A 19,481-nucleotide genomic window follows, 5' to 3' on the forward strand; every position below is an offset into this window, starting at 1 on the left:
TGCAGCCAATGGTAGGGCGCGGAGGGCGGGGCTTGGGCGGGTGGGGTTACTTTAACCGGCGGTGGAGGTGATGGTGGACCCGGCCTGAGGTGAGGCGAGGACTGGGGCCGAAGGGTGAGGGGGAACGGGAAGATGGGGGCATGGGGAGAGACCCCAGCACCGGGAGGGGGTTCGGGCCCCCTAGAGAAGGGGCAAAAGGGCCGCTGTGCAGGATAGAGCCCCTTCCTTCTTCAGAGCCCGGCGCCCACCCTGCTTGTGGGTGTCAGCATCTCCCCATGCTGCTACGGTAAAGCGTAGGTCCCATAAGGACCCACGTTATGGTGGATACTGCCCTGCCTTGTTTGGAGGTGCAGGGAGAGGGGGATAACCCCAACAGCTGCGACACCGCCCCAGGGGATAGATGGTCAAGCCCGGCATGTCCTGCCCCATGATAGCTCAGGCTAAAGCTGTTTCTGTCCCCAGGTGGGAGCGGAGGGGAAGGAGATGCTCCTCAGGTCTGTGCTGGAAGCAGGATGAACCTGATGTCTATGGCAACGGATCCCAAGCTGCAATGGGTGACGCTGTGGGCCCGCATCAGGTGGGCAGCAGTGCTGGCGCTGCTCCTGGGCTTGCTCCTGGTGCTGCTGCTGCCAGCTGTGGAGGACCAGTGCCACGCAGTGCTCCAGGGGCTCTCCTTCCTGAAGGGTAAACTGGGCGCTGGCTCTTCAGGGCTCACCCGGTACACGGGGCACACCACAGAGCTCAGCGTGGCCTCCAACGGGCTGGAGCTGCTGGTGCTGAAAGGCAAAGCCTCCCCAGGTAAGAGCATCCTGGGGGATAGAGCTGCTGTATAGTGACAACCACTACAGATCAATCCCCCCACCCCGTAATAGTACTGAATGCTCAGTGCCCAGCTGCAGATTAACATTGGCTGTGAACAGCCCAGAGGCCAGCACCAGCCTTCTCTTGGTGCTGCTTTGCCTCTCAGGTTTTCCTCATGCTTTTAATACTGTTAAGTTCTGTGAAGGTAATTGGGAAACCTAGTGATTGGTTTAATACACAGTTACTTGGGATATACAGCCTTAATCCTGACATCCTGGGAATCACAGAACAGCTTTTCTAGCAATGACAGGCTGTGGTCGTTGCCTTTAGTGGCTGGGATATTAATTTGGGGAACATTCAGAGGAACGGTAACGATTCCAGCACTGTATCTCCGTTCACATGAAAGCTGGGAAGATGTTCGATAGTCAGTGAAGAAGCAGAAGCGCTGTCAGCAGCTGTGGGCTGTGCTTCTAGCAGGAGAACAGGTGCTAATTATCCACGAGTGTACTTGAGGCTCTGTGTCCTCCCATACACAGCAGCCTGGTGGCCAAAGCGAGTTCTGCTGGGACGCAACAGGCCTGTGGCCAGCGTGAGCCATGGTGCTGACAGATCCCGCCACGCTTCCTGCTGGGAACAGCTCGGCTGCCACACTGTGGCATAAATAAGCCTCTGTGCTTGTAACCTAGCAGAGGCTGCAATGCAAGTTCTCCTTTAGACTAGTTATTTAGCAGTGACGGTCCTGAAGTTTCCAGTAACCTCAGTGCCCTGTTATCTGACTGCTCTTGTGTTGCAGAGGTGAAGTTGGAAGCTAGAGCAGCTCTGAACCAAGCCCTGGAAATGAAGCGCCAAGGCAAGCGGGAGAAAGCCCACAAACTCTTTGTGTATGCCCTCAAAATGGACCCTGATTATGTGGATGCCCTGACTGAGTTTGGGATCTTTTCTGAAGAGGAAAAAGACATTCTTCAAGCCGATTACTTGTACTCCAAAGCACTCACCATTTCCCCCTTCAACGAGAAGGCTTTGATCCATCGGGACCGGACGCTCCCTTTGGTGGAAGAGATTGACCAGAGGTATTTCAGCATTATCGACAGCAAGGTGAAGAAGGTGATGGCAATTCCCAAAGGCAATTCCGCCCTGCGCAGGGTGATGGAGGAGTCCTACTACCACCACATCTACCACACGGTTGCTATTGAAGGCAACACTCTGACGCTGGCCGAAATCCGGCACATCATTGAGACCAGATACGCCGTTCCTGGGAAGAGCTTAGTGGAGCAGAACGAGGTGATCGGGATGCACGCAGCTCTCAAGTATGTCAACACCACCCTGGTGTCCCGGATCGGCTCAGTCACCACCAGTGACATCCTGGAGATCCACCGGAGGGTGCTGGGCTATGCTGACCCGCTGGAGGCAGGGCGCTTCAGGACTACGCATGTGTTTGTAGGGCATCACATCCCACCCCATCCCCGGGATGTCGAGAAGCAGATGGAGGAGTTCGTGCAGTGGCTGAACTCGGAAGATGCCATGAGCTTGCACCCTGTGGAATTCGCTGCTTTAGCCCACTACAAGTTGGTTTATATCCATCCATTTACAGATGGCAACGGGAGGACCTCGCGCCTGCTGATGAACCTCATCCTGATGCAGGCGGGTTACCCCCCCATCACCATCCGCAAGGAGCAACGGGCCGAGTATTATCACGTCCTGGAAGTGGCCAACGAGGGCGATGTGAGGCCTTTCATACGCTTCATTGCAAAGTGTACTGAGACAACCCTGGACATGCTGCTCATTGCCACCACAGAGTACTCCGTGGGCTTACCTGAGGCAGATGGCAGCGCTGCTGGATGCAAACAAACCATCCCCGTCAAGACTTGAGGGTTGTGGACATTGCAGAGCCACTGAACACCGAGGCACTCGGTATTCCTGCTGGGAAATAACTGGACAGGAGGTGCCACTCTTTAGCATTTTGTTTATTTAAAGTGTCTTACATTGGGTTAAATTAATATAATTTATTTATATACATTATGCCAAGCTGAAATATGAACTGTTGATGGTGACCTGTGTACTAGAACTTGCTTGTGCTACTGGAAGGAGGTGGGGAGAGGGATGTGAGGGGCTCCACAAGCTGAAGTGGAATTTACTTTCTCCTTAAGTTTAAGCTTTGAGCAGCTGCTCCAATCACAGCCCTTCACCTGGGTTACTTGCAGTTGCCTTTGTACAAGTGGGAAGCATTTGGTTTAGGATTACAGATGACGTGGCTGGCACAAGAGAAGAAATGCTGACTTACATCAGGGAGCTGCGAGGTGCTCCAAGGCCTTGCCTCAGCCCCACGTCACCCAGCAGGATCCCTGGGGACTGCAAGGATCTGTATCCTTACACATTTCACTTCAGGGCTTGGAGCGAGCTTCTACAAAGCTGCAGGCAGAAGAGGTTGTTCTACACAACCTCTGTCAGTGGTGCTGATCTGGTGAGAATGGGCATAGAAAAGTTGCCGAAAACCTGAAGTCCCTTCAATCTGCACCATTAGTTACTAGTAATAACATCACCTATGACAAATGCATCAGGAACACACGAGGCCTCCCTGTGCTGCAGTGGCAGTTCATGCAGGTCCTGGAAGCTGCTGTGCAGTACCAAAAAGTGCACTTTATCTTTGTTTTTAAGGTCAAAGCACCCAGAGCCTGACCCAGAACAGCTCCCTCCACCCCTGCCTGCCAGCTCTGCAGCAGCACACCTGATCCCAACACCCTTAAGTTCAGAAACCCTGGGATTCAATCCAGTTTAGAAAGCCTTTAAGCTAAACCCCTTTGACAAACAGCATAAGACTGTCCCTGGCCAGTGTTAGGCTTCATCCCTTCCCACTTCCTTCCCTGCAAGGTAGCCAGGTTACAGCTTTTACATTCAATAGACTGGGAGTTACCTGTCTACTACAGCACCGCTCCATGCTTATGTACCAGCCACTGCTGCCAGGGAAAGCAAACAATAAATGAATGAGGAAGGCTGCTCTGTCCTTACAAAGTATGCTTATTTTTGTAGTGTAAGTATCCTTATTTTTGAGTACAAAGAGAATCTGCACTTTAGAGCTCGGGGGGTGTTGGGGGGGAGGAAATGCAATGTTATTTTAGTAACAGATTATTAAACTATTTTAATATTAAAGTCTTTTGTTTGGAACAGGCTCAAGGTGCTTTTCTGCTGCTCTGAACTAAGAAGAGGTCACAGCTCAGCTTGTGGAGTAGCAAGTAACAGGGTGCATACATCCTGGCTCCACAGCCACATACAGCTGTGGCCTGGGGTGTAACAGAGGGCTCTGAAGCAGCAAGTCCAGCCCCAGCAGCTAAAGGAAACCAAATTCCTCACTAAGACTGTGTACATACCTGCCCTGAGGGCAAGCCCAGCCTTAGCATCCCCACCCAAAGCTTCATACCAAAGCGTTATTAAGCCTTTCTAAGCTGTATCAGCAGTCCAGAGCTGGCTGGCATGCCCAAGCTGCTCCATCACCACCACTGCCACCCTTCCATGGCTCAAAGCTACAAAGCAGACTCATCGATCCAAAGTAAAGCATCACAGAACATAAGCACTGAAAATAAGTGTTTATTTGCAGCAGTGCTCGTGTTGTACAAGTGAACTTGGCACTGAGGCCCCCCTCACACTCAAGCCCTGCCTGTGCTGACTTCCAGAGCCAGCAGCGGGTTCAGTTGCCAAGCAGCAATATTTCTACCCAAGCTCATGTACCAGACTAAAGTGGTTTCAGGCTATTCATAGGAGATGGAGTGAGCTATTTAGGGCAAGGTAAGTGACACTGTGGCTCTCAGTGCACCTGAGGCGAGGTACATCAGCATTACCCAGCTGCCAGAGGATAAGTGCAATTCCAACACCCACATTTAAACAAAAGCAACAGTATTTATAGAAAACCTTTGAGAACTTGAGTTTAATAAACCAGGAAAGGTCAGCTTGCACTTCACATTTGTACAAAACCATACAGAAACCACCTGCAAAAGACTTGATGAACTAGCTAGCAAAAACAACCCCCAAAAAAGAAAATGGTCCTTAGCAAGAGCACATACAGCTTATGGGAAACAAAAGTTACCAGCTCTAAGGATTACTTCAAACCATGAATCTGAATGTCTTTTACAAATACACAATATAAAAAACAGGGCAACTGGAACAGAACATTAACTGAAGACAGAGAGATGTGTATTGGTGTATATACATATACACACATGTATAGAAACTCTCCCAATACTAAAATAGGCCATTGTGGTGAAGTTAACGAGCGTCTGCATCTCACGCTTAATGGAAGGAGATGAATGTCCCTGCGAGTGTGTGTTTGGGTGGCAAATGGGTTTGTTGGCAGAGAGAATGACTGCAATCACAATCGGAGCTGACCAGTGGAGCCTGACAAGGTTAGCACTAAGCTTTCACATTGCATCTCGTTCCTTAACGAAAGAGACAGCCGTAAAGCATTCCTGAAACTCGACGTGGCATCCGACCTGTACAGGAAACACTTCCCCCCTCGTTACCCTCAATATGAGGAATCATATAATGCCATTTTACCAGAACATAGCATAAACTCTTTGCTCTTACAAACAGAGGAAAAAAAACCTGGATTTGTACCATCCTACACTGGTCTTCATGAATGCAGGAGTCCAGAACAGTATTTACAAGTGATTGTGACTGGTGTTCTCTCCTCGCTAGCGTAAGGACACAACATGGCTTCCATAAAGGCATTTCACATTTTACCAGACCCGCTGATTGCAGACTTTTTGCTCACTTTTTCAGTAGCATCTTGGCAAAGTCAGCATTGGACATCTTCTTCGGCTCCTCGGGGAGGGCGGAGGAAGCTGCTGGTGAGTTCTGGACCATCCCGTTCTCAGCCTTAGCCACAGGATTACTCTGGCGCTGCAACGCACGAGGCACCATGGAAAGCTGTGTCCTTCCCTTCCCTCGCCTGCAGAGCAAAAAGGGACACTTAAAGGAATCCCAGTGCTCTTGGAAGGTACTGGTTTAACTTGGGGAAACAAAAAAGGACTTTGTTCGCTACGAGGAACGCTCTTAAATACTACTCCCGTCTATGGTTTCAGTAATAAGCAGTGCAAAGCTTTCAATGGGTGCACTTTGAAACAGGATACCCAAGTTCTGGCGTAAAACAACAGCCCAGCAGCTCCCAGAAACTGAATCCAACACAACACTAAGCAGTGGGAGTGCCCTGAAAGGTGGAAGAGCAACCAGAATGCTCACTGTGAGCAATGGCTGGTTCTCCAGGACAAGAAGACATGGAGGTTATTAGTACTAAGGCACAAACATGTCCAATGCCTGATACTCTCAGTCACAACAGACCTGTTTCTACTGATAAGGAAGAAAAATCCACCTTCCTCCATCAATCCAGCAGCCCAGTTTTTGATGGTTCAGCACCTTTTAAATGTTCTTCCCTGTTCCACATTAAATGCCTATATTCTAGCACGTAAAGACACCCAGTCTTCCCAGTACTTACGCTCCATAGACCTGGCGCGGCACCGCGAACTGGGAGGCTCTGCCTGCCTCAGCCTTGTCCGGCAGCTTTCGGAGGGGGGGGTTACTGATCATCACCTTGATGACGTGCTCCTTGACTGTCAGGCCATCCATTTTCAGCACGGCCTGCGAGGCCTGAGCTTCGTTTTCATATTCCACATAGGCCAGGCCCTAAATAAAAGGGATTCCCTACGTTAGGTTTAGTGCTGCTTTCTCTGCATTTGGTCAAGCGGACCTAAACGTGGCTGAACCCTAAGAGTTCTTACCTACAACCTACACTTACTGACTCTCATTCATGAGTTTCACAGGAAATGAATCAGATTATAACATCCAAAGCACATTTATTTGTGGTTTAGACAGAATCCCAACTCAAACTAAGCTCAGAATGTGGCCTGCAAGGCTCAGGGTACACACAGGAGCACTTGTGACAAGGTGTGCACACAACAGGAACTGTACCTGAGATACTGCCAGGAGCTAGAAAATACATGAAAGAACACATGCACAGTCTCACCAGCACAGCACCCACTAGAAGTGCCCAACAGACACGGCCGAGGTGGAGTTTTGGCAGAGCAGCCACTGGTTTAGAGTCTCTTATTTCACAAGGACTCATTTATCCCTGTCAGAGAGACACAGCTCATTTCTCACTGGCAAATCTATTGCTGTAGCAGATGGTATGAACAATAGCCTCAAGGCACTGAAGGAGGGAGGAGGGGAATCAGTTACACCAGGTGAATGCAGCCAGTTATTTAGAAACAAGTTCTCTGCAGGCTTACCAATAACTTACTACTGACTAAAGACTTCACAACAAGATTCTTTCTGAAGGATTTCTTACATTAGGAGAGCATTGAGGAAGCCTACCTTGGGTTTGCCTGCTCGGTTGGTGACCAGCCGAATGTCTTTCACATTCCCATGGGCTTTACACACATCTTCCAGCTCTTCCTTAGTGCAGGAAAATGGCAAACCAGATATAAACAGTTTGTGTTTCTCCAGGGTAGTGCTGTACCTGAACACCTAGGAAAGGAGGAGGCTCTTAGTTTGCAAACCAAAGACTCCAATGATTTCAATCACACCCCCAAAAAGTAATGCCAATCCTGGTTTATGGCAAAGGAACCTAAGAACCAAAAATTCCCAGGAAACAGTTTTACTGCCAAATTCTCACATTACCATTCCAAACCAGCACAACACGAGTTCACCACACGCAACAGGCCCAAAGTTCAACCTATTACTTGAAAGACTAGAAGTCTACCTTGAAGTCTGGATGCTTGTTCTTGTCAACACACGGAGACACAAACATGGGTCTCCCCTCCACAGCTTGACGATCCAAGGCAAGGGCCTGGAGAGCAGATTTCTCCTCCTTGAATTCCACGTAGCAATAGCCTCGGAACATCCCCTTGTTGCTGAACACCGGACGGATTTCTGCCACCTCCCCACAGCTCTCAAAGAGCTCTTTCAGTTTCACCTCTGGCTCTGCCATGTTGTAGGAGAGGTTGCTGACAAAGACGGTTACGTTATCCTTACTGCTGTCATGTAAGACCTTGGGGATGTCCTTGCGACTGGTGGTTGCCTTTTCCTTCTGGTTTGCTGGGCGATCTGGCTTCTCAGGTCCACTTCTCCCAAACAGTCCCATTTCCACCTCCATGTCTTCTTCAAGTAAACCATCACCCTTGTGTCTCTTGCTGGGCTGCTCTGCTGATGAATGACATTGAAAGCCTTACTAGTAAGAATTACACCATTTCATTGCAATTAAGCTGTCCTCTGTTACCACTGTGGAGTCTGAAAATGGCACAAAATACAGTCACAGGTCTCACAGACACAAACAGAAACCTCCCTCGGGTTTTTAGTGATGAGTAACAAGAGGTTATTTGACCATTAAATGAAAGCAAAAAGAATACTTTCCTTTTCTCTGTCAGTTGCAACTACTGATTCACATCATTCCACTTCATCTAATGGGGTTACTGTTATTTAAGTAAGAAGAAAACCTAAAATCAAGAACTCCCGGGGCAGGAACCTCTTAAAATCTTCTGTTACCACCTTCCAAGAGGCTGCTCCAATACTGAATAATCCAATTTAGACACACGCCTCGGCAGCATATGAGTCAGGAAAATGACTTTAAGGTACAGTATTTCTCTGAAGTAATAAAAACCTAAACCTCTGCAAGTCCTTATAAACATGTACTTCTGCTGCTCGGAAGCCGTTTAGCCTTGCTGTCATTTCATTCCCACAACAAAGACCTCCCAGGGGAAAGAGACCCTGAACAGACAGCAGCTCTGTGAAGATACCAGCGATGCCACTAACAGAAGGGAGACAACCAATAACGCCATTGCCAAAGGTCTGAAGTTTGACTTTATCTTTGTTACCTTCTTCCTCTTGTCCCCATTCACCCTCGTCATCATCATCTGCTTTGCGTTTGTCCCCAGTCCTGGCTTTTTTAGCCTTTTTGGAAGCTTTCTTTTCTGCCCGAGCCTGCTTTCGCTGCTCAGCTTTCTCCTCCTCCAGCTTTGCCAGAGCAGCTTCTTTCTCAGCAGCCTACAAGCACACAAGACATTGTTTTTCCAGTGACAGCAAAGCATCTTCCAGAGTACTCAACCTGGAGGGTTTCTCCTCAGCTCCATTAACCACAGCACTAACAGCACCAACATTTAAAGCACATCAACTGTTTGCCCTAAGAGCTTCCCCGGAGCGCACGTTACTCTTGTGGCTATCCAAGGGTCGAAAGGTGAAAGATAAAAGGCATCAGAAGAGGTGAACCATGGTTTTTAAACTAAACCCAATAGCTCCAAGGCTTTAAGACAGTTCAGGTCTATCCATGGGAACCAGCATTAGAGATCTGACATTCAGACAAGCATGATCTTAACATAGCTATTGCCTATAAATTGCTCAGGTAGCTCAGAAAGTTCTGACCTTTGCTCTTTGTTCATTGACTCGAGCTAGTCTGTTCTCTGTTTTCTGAACAGCTGCATCCCAGTCTTCCAGAGTTCCTAATGGACAGGGAAAAAAAAAGGCCTTGTATTTAGCTTTCCCTTAATTTGAAAATACAGTTCTGGAAAAATAACAGTCAATGAGTTCATGGAATTTGTTAATATTAACCACTGCACATGAAAATTCTAACTCTAATGAGGAGCCTTCAAAGAGAAGAAAACCCAAGCAGAGCAGAGATCTCTCATGTACAATCTGACACTCCCAAAAGGCATGGAAAAACCCAGCAGGCTGTAAGCCAGGCCAGAAAGGAAGAAAAAGAAAGAGGAGAGCCGCTTGTGTATACTACAGTAGTGAAAAGAAAGGAAGCCTTCACCAGAACACAAAGCTCTGGATCAGAATTCACTCTCTCTCGTTGTACAGGAACCAGATGATGCACAGTTACAGTTACCTTCTATTCGCTCCAGCGTGAGCAGCACCTCACAGACGTGCTCTGGATAGTCACTGGTGCATTGCACAGCTCGATGCAAGGCCTTCCTGCAGTGCTGAGTATCGCCATGAGCTCTGCAGGAGGAAAACACCACAGCAATAAGGAGCCAATGGTCCACATGCAGATCACAAGGCAGGACAGTTAACTACACTCTGCACAAGTGTTTTCCTCCCTTCTATGCATTATTGCTGTAATAGGTATAAAATATACTGCAGAGCTGCTGCAAGAACCATAAAAGCATATATAAACCCATGTGAAGTATCCAAGTCTTGTCTTACACAGATGAGCAAACTAAAATGCTAACAAACTCTCCCAGCCAGCCAAACTCTTACCTTTCTAGGTTATAATACTCCAGCCACATGTTAGCATATTTGGCATTTCCTTTAGTCATAATGTTGTCCCAGAGTTCTCTGGCTTTCTGCATGTTGTTACACAAGCGAGCCTGAAACACAACATCCGAAGCATTCGGTATGATTTCCCATTATTTATTTGGCACCATTTCCCCCCTGCCTTCCCTCCACCTCCAGAACAAGAAAACACTACAGATAGAAAGGGAAAGTCATTCATTCAGATCCAGGTACACACTGTCCAGGAGGATTGCAATGCCCGAGACTTTGCAATCCACCCCATGTGTTATGTCCCAAGACGTTCCAGCACGAAGGTAACAGGACTTATCCTGATCTGTTTGGGTCTGTGGCAAAGGAAGGAAATAAAACATCCACTCACAGGCAGTGACTGCACCAGCACATTGATATCTGTACTAGTCTGAATCTAGCTGATGTAGACAGCAATAAATCAGGCAGGATTCCAGGCAGCTTACAGCCCCAGTGCTCAGTTCCAAGCCGGTGTGGCCAGCCCGCTAACCAAGGTACTCACACACTTTTGTACCACACTGCAGTCACAGCAGCATCAGCACACTAACAGTCCTGACAACCTTCTCAAAGAGAATGCCCTTTCCTTCCTGGGATGTTGTTCTTCAAGCGTGAAGCTACACTATGGGCTTGATCAGTCCAGGCACAGGAGTGGAAGAAGAGAGATTCACTCACTGAAGTCACCCAGACAAAACGCCGAAGTACAAGAGGTTTGCATTCTGTGGTTGGAGCCTTAAAAGGACCCATTTCCTCTAGCCTAGCAATTTAAATAGAGCAGATGGAAACCTCACCTCAATTCTTGCCCAGTTCTGCATGATGGTGCAGGATGGATCACCGCTTTCACTGAATCCTGGGAATAAAACCAAGAACTGCTTGTGAAGGGCTCTTGGAAATAGGGTGTTCATTAAACAACTTCTACGTTGTACACGAGATGTGTATCTGTAGACTTCTTAAAGTGTTTGAGACACTTGAGGACAAGTTAAACATCATGGGAAGAACTGGTCTCATTAAAATCATTCTTGAACAAGAAGAGAAAACAATGTACTGGATGATTTTACTTACTCTCTTCTACTTCTTGTTTCAAATACTCCACAGCACGGGCAAATGCAGACCGCAGCTCTTCCAGTTCCTTACTCGAGTCTTTAGAAAGAAAGAAAATCCAATTATTTTAAGGCAATTCTTTCATCTCCCATCACTAAAACCTCTTCCTTATCACCCACAATGATTTTAAAGGGGAACCTAAACGTTACCACTTCAGTAAAACTCACTACATGCATAATAAAAAGACATCAAGCACCTAAAACATAAGGGAGAGCATTTTTGCAGCAGCACAATCTATTCTGTCAGCGAGAGCTGCTTTAAACCCACTGAGTTCATATATTTTAGAGACACTAACTGGCCAGAAAAGGGGTTTTGTGAAAGATGTGAACTACCAAAACGCTGTTCCATTCTTTAACAATACCAGGGAGATACCTAGGAAAGAGATTAAACATTTATTCACACCTATATCATAGGTACCTTGTGTGAAATCCACCCTTCTTCTCAGGTAATCAAGATACGCCTGCCAGATTTCTACATAGTCCGTTGCCTGAATAAAACCTGCATTCAGAGCTTTTTCAAACATTTCTGAAAGAAAATGGGGAAAAAAAATACAAACACATTTATTTTCCAGATACTGACAAAATTAGCAAGCTACAATGTACAGCAATTGTGTATCTGGAGACAGGAAAATACAGTAAGTCCTGCATATGGTAAATGGGTTTAGGAAGGGGATTTACAAGCCAGTTTGCATGAATGTTACTGAAGTTGTTCATTGCTTGCTCAGAAGTGAGGCTGCTCAACAGCAGCAGCTCTGCCCTAGGAACACGATGCTGCACATTTCATCAGCTTTAAGACTGCTGCAGCAGGATGAAAACAAATCCTACAGTGTTCTGCAAGCCACCATCTGTCAGACGTTATTCAGGGTGCAGAAAGCAGGTCTGTACTGGAGAGAAGGTTTGCTGAGATGGCCTTTCTTTACCAGAAATAATGCTGTGATCAACTCTGTGCCTCTCCATCGCCAGAAGATACCTAATCCACAGCCCCACCGTCCAGGGACAGTTCCTAACAGCGCGGTCATGAGCGGACAAGACCAACTCCTTCACCTTCAGCTGCCGGTCCTGGAATAACCATACAACAAAGTTTTATGTTCCTGTTAGCCAGAGAGACCATCCAAGGCAAAATACCAGATTATGAAGAGGAACACCTTAAAAAAGTACTTTTACATTCGAAAAGCTAAGACAGGATGGGTATTTTAAAGTCTATACTCCTACAGTCTCAGTGAAGACCTTCAAATCAGAAAGGATATGGTCAGGAACAACGCAACCAACAACTCCATGCCACGTCAGTCTGCAATACCTAACCATCTGCTTTAGCCAAGCCAGTTTAGGTATTTTCTGCCAATGAGATAAATATAACAAAGGCACCGAGTAAATTTCCAACTGCTCTTCATACATTAGGAGGAGAGGAAAGGATACAAAACAAGGAGGGTGCACACATAGCCTGCTTCAGCCACCCACAACCTGCTGTCTCAAGCTGGTAAGATAGAGACAACAGAGCAACTTAGCCTAGATAAGCCTCCTGTAGCAAGTTACACTGATCTAACAGCTCAACCTTCTGTCCATATGTAAAGCCCTGCCTCTCGAGTTCAGCATGATTCTCAAACTGCATTAGCCAACCCACATGTAAATACACTGAACATCTGGGCTTGCTTCAGCTTCTTGGTAAATGAGGTTTTGTTCTCCACCATAAACCATTCATGAGCACTGGCATCCCTCAAACAAGCACTGTCATTAATTTAACTGCGCCTCCCCAGTGATCCAGACAGCACTGAACTGCTTTGCCTACACAAGCTGGAAGAAAAGGAGGGACATCCTCAGAAGCAATGCCTCTGGATGAGGAGCTACCAAAGACAATGCCAGGGCTCACAGTAAAGCTGGCTGCACTCAGTCAACTCTGCCACATAGCACAAACCTCGATGCAAACAACCAGTTTAATTCTGCACAGCTAAAGGAGAAAGAGCAAATGCTCATTCGAGCAATAAACACACCACTGGAAACAGGAAGAAACCAAAGGCAAAGTGAAAAATCAGTCTTTAAATTCTTCAGGAACTAAGGGACAGGACTGAGGTGAAACTTGGCCTTTTGTTTATCAGCCACTAAGATTAAAATAAAACCAAACACCCCCCCACACACACAGGGAAATGAAACTGGAAACATCTGGGGTTTTGTTCCTTACCAAATACTGATTGTAACGTGCCCAGAGATCTGGCACAAGGCAGTTCTCAGCCAAAGCCCTCTCATAGATCAACTGAATGCGAGCTGGATCACCTGCTTTCATTTCAAAATCAATGTATGCTTGATATTCTGCCAGCTTCGGTGTTTCAGCACCCAGCTGGAAAATAAAGAGGGATACAAAAAATTAAACTCTAAACCAAAGCACAATTCAAGCAACTCAATTATTACTCAGAGTAGGGTGCTCCTGGGCACCTTAGGGTGGCCTGACACAAGCAACAGATTCAACAGTTTCCAGTCTACCCAGTTGTGAGGCTTCTTGTCTCACACTGCTCACAGCTGAAAGCCCCTGGCAATATTCAGCTGCTCTGTGGCTAGAACAATACAATTTAGGGAATAAAGGCAATCATCTCCATGCAATTAAGCCTTTGCTTTTAAAGATAAGTGCAAGTAAAACATTACCAGTGCCTCTTCATAGGGTTTGCACTTCTCCAGTTGCTGGAGAGCTTTCTTGTAGTTCTTTATTGTTGTTTCTGGGATTGGATCTTCTGACCACTCCTCATATTCAGCATAAGAAGTCTCCATATCTATAGAACAGACATGAAAACCCATCAGCAATGCACTTATTGGATCAAATAATCTATGTTTGACACATATTTGTATTTTTATTTATGCTTTCAATCTTGACTGTCACACTACTGAACACTTACAGGGTTCAGGTAGCTCACCTTACACAGTGCACCACAGCAGAACCTCAGGGCAAGATATTTTAAAGCTACAGATTTGGATTTAGAAAACCAAAGTGGCAAGATTCTCCCAAGGCTGTAAAGAAAGGAAGCTAAGTACTTCTTCATTTGCACACTGAAAGAATTTAACTTTCTCCTATAAGCAAATCAGCAAGAGATTTAAGGAGTTTAAAGAATGAATTAGAAAGGGCACGATACCAACAATCCAGATGTCAGCGTGTACTACTCCCAACTGAGGTGCTTGTGTAGTGATCACCACAGCTGAATTCCTCGTTCCTATGTTTTATACTCATTGCTCATACTTCAAACAGCCCCAAATTACATACTGAAGAAACAGAGAAGCTGTTTCAATGAGTAAGGATATTTCTGAACAAAAGGGATCCGTGCATCATTCAAGAGGCCCTAAAGACAGGCCAATGCCATTGATTAAAGAATATACAAGTCTTACAGCTGGAGTTTGTGTGGCTCTACCGAAAGAATAACCAGGACTAAAGCCTGGATGAGTGTAGCAGCTTCTCCACCCCAGCTCAGCAGCTCTTACCCAACAGTGGGATCCCCAGCTGGCGCCTGAACAGCGTGTGGATCTTCTCAAGCTGGCTGCAGAGCATCTGCTGCTGCTCAGGAGATGGAACACTGCCAGGAGCTGGCTACAAACAAAAGGACTGAAGTTTAATCAGTTCTCTCAAGGCAGAGCTGGTGAATATTATGGGGTATCGGTTATGAGTTGGGGGATCAGGGCTCCAAATGACTTGATTCTTGAAGAACACACACAGCCAGCCTATTGTGGGCAAGGACATCTTTTAGCTTCCCTCTCTTACATGGGAAAGTACAAACCCGTATTTCACAGTCTGGTCATCTTGTAAAGGTATCTTTTGCAGAGAGAGCAGAACCAAACGTCCCAGGGATAACACACTATCAGCCAAAAGCCCCCAAGAGTGCGAAATAAGGAACGAGTTAAAAGCTGAAGGAGAAAACAGTCTGGAAGCATAAACATGGCCATGTGCAGAAATACTGGCTGGCAGCAACGCTGTTTAAGAATGAAGCTGCTCAATTCAGAGCTCTTCTTGTCAGTTCAAGCCAAAGCAGCAGAGTGGCACTTTGCTTCTGGATATGAGGTTTTATGATCTTATTTAAACACAAAGCCATTACTCAACCAAACACACACAACACTCTTCTCAGACCAAAGGGCCAGTTTGTGCAGCTGAAGGGAAACCAACTGTGTGACATTACAGCCTCTTTCCTCAGTGGGGACTGAGGATGGGGGCTCCAGCCCACTTCAGACACCACAGCACAGCGTGTTTCTTGCACGAGCCTGGCCTTACCTGTGCTGTTTCCAGGATGGCATTCTCAAACTCCCGGTAGGCTTCCCACAGCGCGGTGCCCTTCGTCACATGCAGCCCCACCGCAGTCAGTGCCCTCTCAAAGATGGAGCGAACTCTCTCGATCCCTCCTTCCTGGCCAATGCCACCAATTGAATACTGGGCGTATTCCAACCAAATTTCAGGACCTCAACAAAGTCAGGAGAAACAAAATAAGAGGGTTTTTTTTCCTGAAGAAAGTCATTCTTGCAGTTGCTACCAACCCCTACTGACTCCCGTATGCCACGTCTGGTACACAAGCTGCATCAGAGAGAGATGAATCAAGACACACACACCCCCAACAGCAACTTCACTCTTCTTGAGCACATTGTGCAGAGCTGGAACTAACAACTCAGACTGAAGTAGGCCCTTATTCTCTTTCTAGACTTCAGCACTCACCTGTTCAGCAACTGGTTTAGCAGCATAACCATGAAGGTGAGAGGGAGGTGCTACAACAGCATCAGCTGCCTGGCACCTCTCCTGCCTCTGGCAGTCCTTGGGTAAACCAGGTTCAGGGACCCCCAAGTAGAGACCATCCAACCAAGAGACGTTAGGATTGCACACCTCAGGCTCCAGAAGACCTTCCAACCCCCAAGGACAATCCATAGAGCAGAGCCAGAGGATATCACCTCTCAGCTCTTCATTCCTTCTCCCTGAAGGACCACCAACACTCTGAGGCCAGCTCTGTCAGTGCTCTGATGTGACGTTTTGTCTGCAATGGATTTACCTGGATGGTACCAAGCCCTCTCTGTTTCTTCAGGCTTCACCACAATCCCCAAAGAGCACACAGTTACTCAGTGCTTTAAGGTGCAAGTTTTAAGCTCCTGACAAAGAGATGAGACACCACGAACTCCCCTGGCTTTTGCCAGGGATGATCAGAGCTGGTCCCACAGCATGGCTTCGAGAACACTGGCTCCCAGACAGTAATTACAAGCTGCTCTGAAAGAGCTGTCACGTAGTGGAAGTGGCAGTAAAGACACTGCCAACCAACCCAGAGACAGGAGTAGAAATGAACCTTTTGAAAGCATTCACTTTCCTCAAAGAAAGAGCTAAAGAATTCCTAATGGGTAGCAGAGAAAGCATTGCTTGAGACAGAGTAACACCTGCAGCTTTGAGAGATGAGAGGAGGGCAGAATATGCATTTAAAGCCTTTCATAACAATGGCTCAGAAGACTTTAAGGACTGCAGTGGCACTTAAAGCATTGCCCTTGACTGGCCTTAACTCTGACGCTTCATAAAAGCCGAGCATCACGTCACACTGGTTTTGATCCAATTTCTGCATTATAACAGAAGGAAAAAGCTTTCCTAGGAAAAGGAAGCCCGAACCTGAAGGCAACACGATACATTTGATAGCGTCTCATCAACTTACAGATGTAGTCTTTCACAGCTCTCTCAAAGAGCTCGTAAACCTTCTCTCGCTCCGAGCTTTCAGAAGCCATTTTTATCTCATCCTTCAACCAGTCCAGCCAGATCTCTGAAAGGAAGAAGTTCAGGATCCATCACCAGCGGTCAGAAAGAACAACTTCAATCCATTTGTTGAGGTTTTTCTTAAGAGAGCTTAGAGTAAGAGTTAAAAATGAAGAGACAGCCAAGGCAGAGCACAGCTTCAGCCTTCACAACTCCTCACAATTCATCTAAAAGAGGAGTTTGGTAGAGACCTTTTCAAACTGGCACTAAACAAGCACACTCCCATTTAAAGAGAGCAGAAGTTGCAAGCAGCAACTTATCAGCATTTTGGGCTGCATAGCAGCAATGCAAGAGGCAGCCAGAGACACAGCTTTGACAACAAACAGTCAATGGCTTCAGAGGCTGCAAGCTTCCACCTGCACAGAACGAAACCTTCCCTCGCCAAGGCTAAAAGCACTGGGGCAGAGCAGCCTCTGCCATATTTACCCTGTCTCATACAGGAGTAAACACACGCCCACTTCAAGGCCCACAACCACAGCATCCACCCCCACTGTGTTTTCTCTGCTGCTTGACTGCAGTCTCACTTGTGGCAGGAGTTTGTCTGGGTTCGAGGCACGCTCACCGAGTGAGGGGAGCGGGTTCAGTGCTGCCATCCCACAGGTGTGTTACCCCTTCAGCAGAGGCAGCACAGGCAGATGTCCGCCCGTCCTGGGGCTACAGCAGGTCACATCCTGGCAGGAGCACCCAGCAAACAGGCAGAGCAGAGGCTGGACTAGATGGGCACAAACACCCTCCCTCCAGTCCCACACCACTGCAGCAGCCCCTGGCAGGACACAGGGCAGGTGCAGGTGGCAAAAACTCAAATCCCTGCAACAGATCCATTACCCTTCATCTGCCAGAGACCAAGCTCAATGCTGGCCATTAACACCATTCAAAGAGTCCTAAATGTGCTCTTTAAGGCTTCTCCGGGCTGGAACAATGTTGTTGATGCCTGACACTAATATACATGATCTCAGTCCTGAACCAGCATTGTGCACAGGTGACGTTAAAGCTGCACTGGGTGCAACACAAGCAGAAAGCGCTCTGTACCTTCGGTAAGTGGGAAGAGTTCACTCATCTTCTGCCGAGCTCTTCGGAGCTTCACCAGCTCTCCCTCCTGGCGGAGCAGCTTTATCAGGTCCAAGTGACAGTTATAGTCAAAGGCATTGATGGAGAGCTTTGGAACAAGAGAAAATACTACATTAAAAGCACTGCTGAGTGATGGCCGTGGCAAATAAACCTGGAAACACTCGGAACAGAACCTCACACTCTCTTTTGGGAAGCACAGATCTCATCACGGCTGTGCAACACCTCCCTACAGAGAGCTGCACCAAACTCCACCGTTGTTCGCAGGATGCTTTCAGGTCACAAGCAAGCATTTATAACAAACCCCTCCCACTTTAACACAGCTTTAAAGTTAACCTTGAGCTCAGCTTATGGCGCTAAGCTCTAAAGGTTAGCGCTCAGCAGCGCAAATGCCAGCACCTGGAGCAGCTGCCAGCTGCAGAAACAAAACCATAAGTGGAGAACTTAAAAAAGCATCTTCCAACAGTGTTAAATGTGTGTTCATTGCTTTAAAGGTGATACAGCAAACAAAGGGCAGCTAGCTACGGGGTGCTCAATGAGCACAAGCTACCCACGCGGGCTCTCCTCCCCGGCTTCCCTTTAAAAACAGCCCCAAAGGGCTCAGTTTCCACTTCAAACTCCTCGCCAACCCCCAGCGCCAATCCCCAGCAGCAGCCGCGGGTTCTCCCCCGTTACGGCCGCACTGTCCCAGCGGGCAGCCACAAAGCGAAGCCCCCGCCGGGTCCCCAGGAGGGGAGGCCGAGAACCGAGCCCTCCCCACAGCGCCCGGACGGACGCGTCTCTCGTAGCAACGCGGGCGGGTGAGGAGCGCCGGGCCCCGGCCCGGCCCAGCGCCGCTTCCCCCGGGCTGAGGGCTGGGCCCGGGCGGAGGCCGCGCTGCTGCCGCCACCGCCCCCTCCCCACGCCGCCGCCGGCCCCACCTGCTCCTCCAGCCGCTGGATCTCGGCCTCGTTCTCCTTCTCCTCGTCTTCGCCATCAGCGGACGAGTCCGAGTCTCCCTCATCCTCCGAGTCCCCGCCCGACTCGGGGTCACCCTCCGGCACCCGCTTCTCCTCCTCCTCCTCCGCCACCACCGCCTCAGCTCCCGCCGCCGCCGCCGCCATCTTATGCAGCTCGCTCCGCAGCCAGCCGCTCTCCGCCGTGCGACGGGGCTGTCCGCGCCGCGCCTGCCCCGCCGCCGCGCCCCGCCACCGGGCGAGCGCTGCGAGAAGAGGACCGAACCTCCTCCCGCACCATCCCGCGGTGGGCTCCGCACCGGGGCCGCGCTGCAGCGAGCACCGACGGGGCCGGACCCCTCATCTTCCCGGCTGAGGCGCAGGCAGCGCCGCGGCCATCTCAGGGCCTGGCAGTGAAGGGGCTTCCGTGAAGGTCTGCAGCGTGCGCGGCGCCGCTCTTCCGCCATATTGAGCGTGGCCGCCGCGGCTCCGCACATGCACCGGATGTCGCGATAGGAACAGTGTCGCGATAATAACCGGCGTCGCGACTGGAAACTGCGT

General features: G+C 48.4%; 2 protein-coding genes across 5 annotated transcripts; one reads left to right on the forward strand and one right to left on the reverse strand.

The window, feature by feature from the left end:
• Window positions 1-38: 38 nt before the first annotated feature.
• FICD (FIC domain protein adenylyltransferase) lies at window positions 39-2,826 on the forward strand. Its single transcript, XM_061466449.1, has 3 exons — window positions 39-89; window positions 463-798; window positions 1,595-2,826. Exons 2-3 carry the CDS (start codon window positions 513-515, stop codon window positions 2,668-2,670), a joined length of 1,362 nt encoding a protein of 453 aa, XP_061322433.1. The 5' UTR covers window positions 39-89; window positions 463-512; the 3' UTR covers window positions 2,671-2,826.
• Window positions 2,630-19,415, reverse strand: SART3 (spliceosome associated factor 3, U4/U6 recycling protein). 4 transcript variants are annotated; one of them, XM_061466424.1, is made up of 20 exons: window positions 18,906-19,415; window positions 17,950-18,076; window positions 16,823-16,927; window positions 15,418-15,602; window positions 14,637-14,742; window positions 13,812-13,936; window positions 13,354-13,509; window positions 12,098-12,236; window positions 11,596-11,703; window positions 11,140-11,217; window positions 10,869-10,927; window positions 10,039-10,148; window positions 9,668-9,780; window positions 9,202-9,278; window positions 8,658-8,826; window positions 7,547-7,989; window positions 7,159-7,311; window positions 6,284-6,471; window positions 5,564-5,740; window positions 2,630-2,732 (listed from the first exon to the last, which is right to left on the reverse strand). In XM_061466424.1, the coding sequence occupies exons 1-20, from the start codon at window positions 19,086-19,088 to the stop codon at window positions 2,660-2,662; spliced, it is 2,874 nt and encodes a 957-aa protein (XP_061322408.1). In that variant the 5' UTR covers window positions 19,089-19,415; the 3' UTR covers window positions 2,630-2,659. The 4 variants fall into 4 exon arrangements, with proteins under 4 accessions (XP_061322408.1, XP_061322409.1, XP_061322411.1 ...); XM_061466425.1 differs by lacking the exon at window positions 2,630-2,732 and adding an exon at window positions 2,748-3,053 and having other exon boundaries at window positions 18,906-19,414; XM_061466427.1 differs by lacking the exon at window positions 2,630-2,732 and having other exon boundaries at window positions 2,748-5,740; window positions 7,547-7,986; window positions 18,906-19,413.
• Window positions 19,416-19,481: the final 66 nt, after the last annotated feature.

Source organism: Pezoporus flaviventris, unplaced genomic scaffold (assembly GCF_033815535.1).
Source record: "Pezoporus flaviventris isolate CSIRO_AGI_PZ_B2104156 unplaced genomic scaffold, CSIRO_AGI_Pfla_v1 ptg000041l, whole genome shotgun sequence".
NCBI lineage: Eukaryota > Metazoa > Chordata > Aves > Psittaciformes > Psittacidae > Pezoporus > Pezoporus flaviventris.

Bases quoted from the DNA above. Each gene is read 5' to 3' on its own strand.
- FICD (XM_061466449.1), top strand. From the start codon at position 513: ATGAACCTGATGTCTATGGCAACGGATCCCAAGCTGCAATGGGTGACG. The intron at 799-1,594 runs GTAAGAGCATCC...CTTGTGTTGCAG, and splicing joins GAAAGGCAAAGCCTCCCCAG to AGGTGAAGTTGGAAGCTAGA.
- SART3 (XM_061466424.1), bottom strand. From the start codon at position 19,088: ATGGCGGCGGCGGCGGCGGGAGCTGAGGCGGTGGTGGCGGAGGAGGAG. The intron at 13,510-13,811 runs GTAATGTTTTAC...TTTATTTTCCAG, and splicing joins AACCCTATGAAGAGGCACTG to CTGGGTGCTGAAACACCGAA. The intron at 7,990-8,657 runs GTAACAAAGATA...GTCATTCATCAG, and splicing joins ATGGGGACAAGAGGAAGAAG to CAGAGCAGCCCAGCAAGAGA.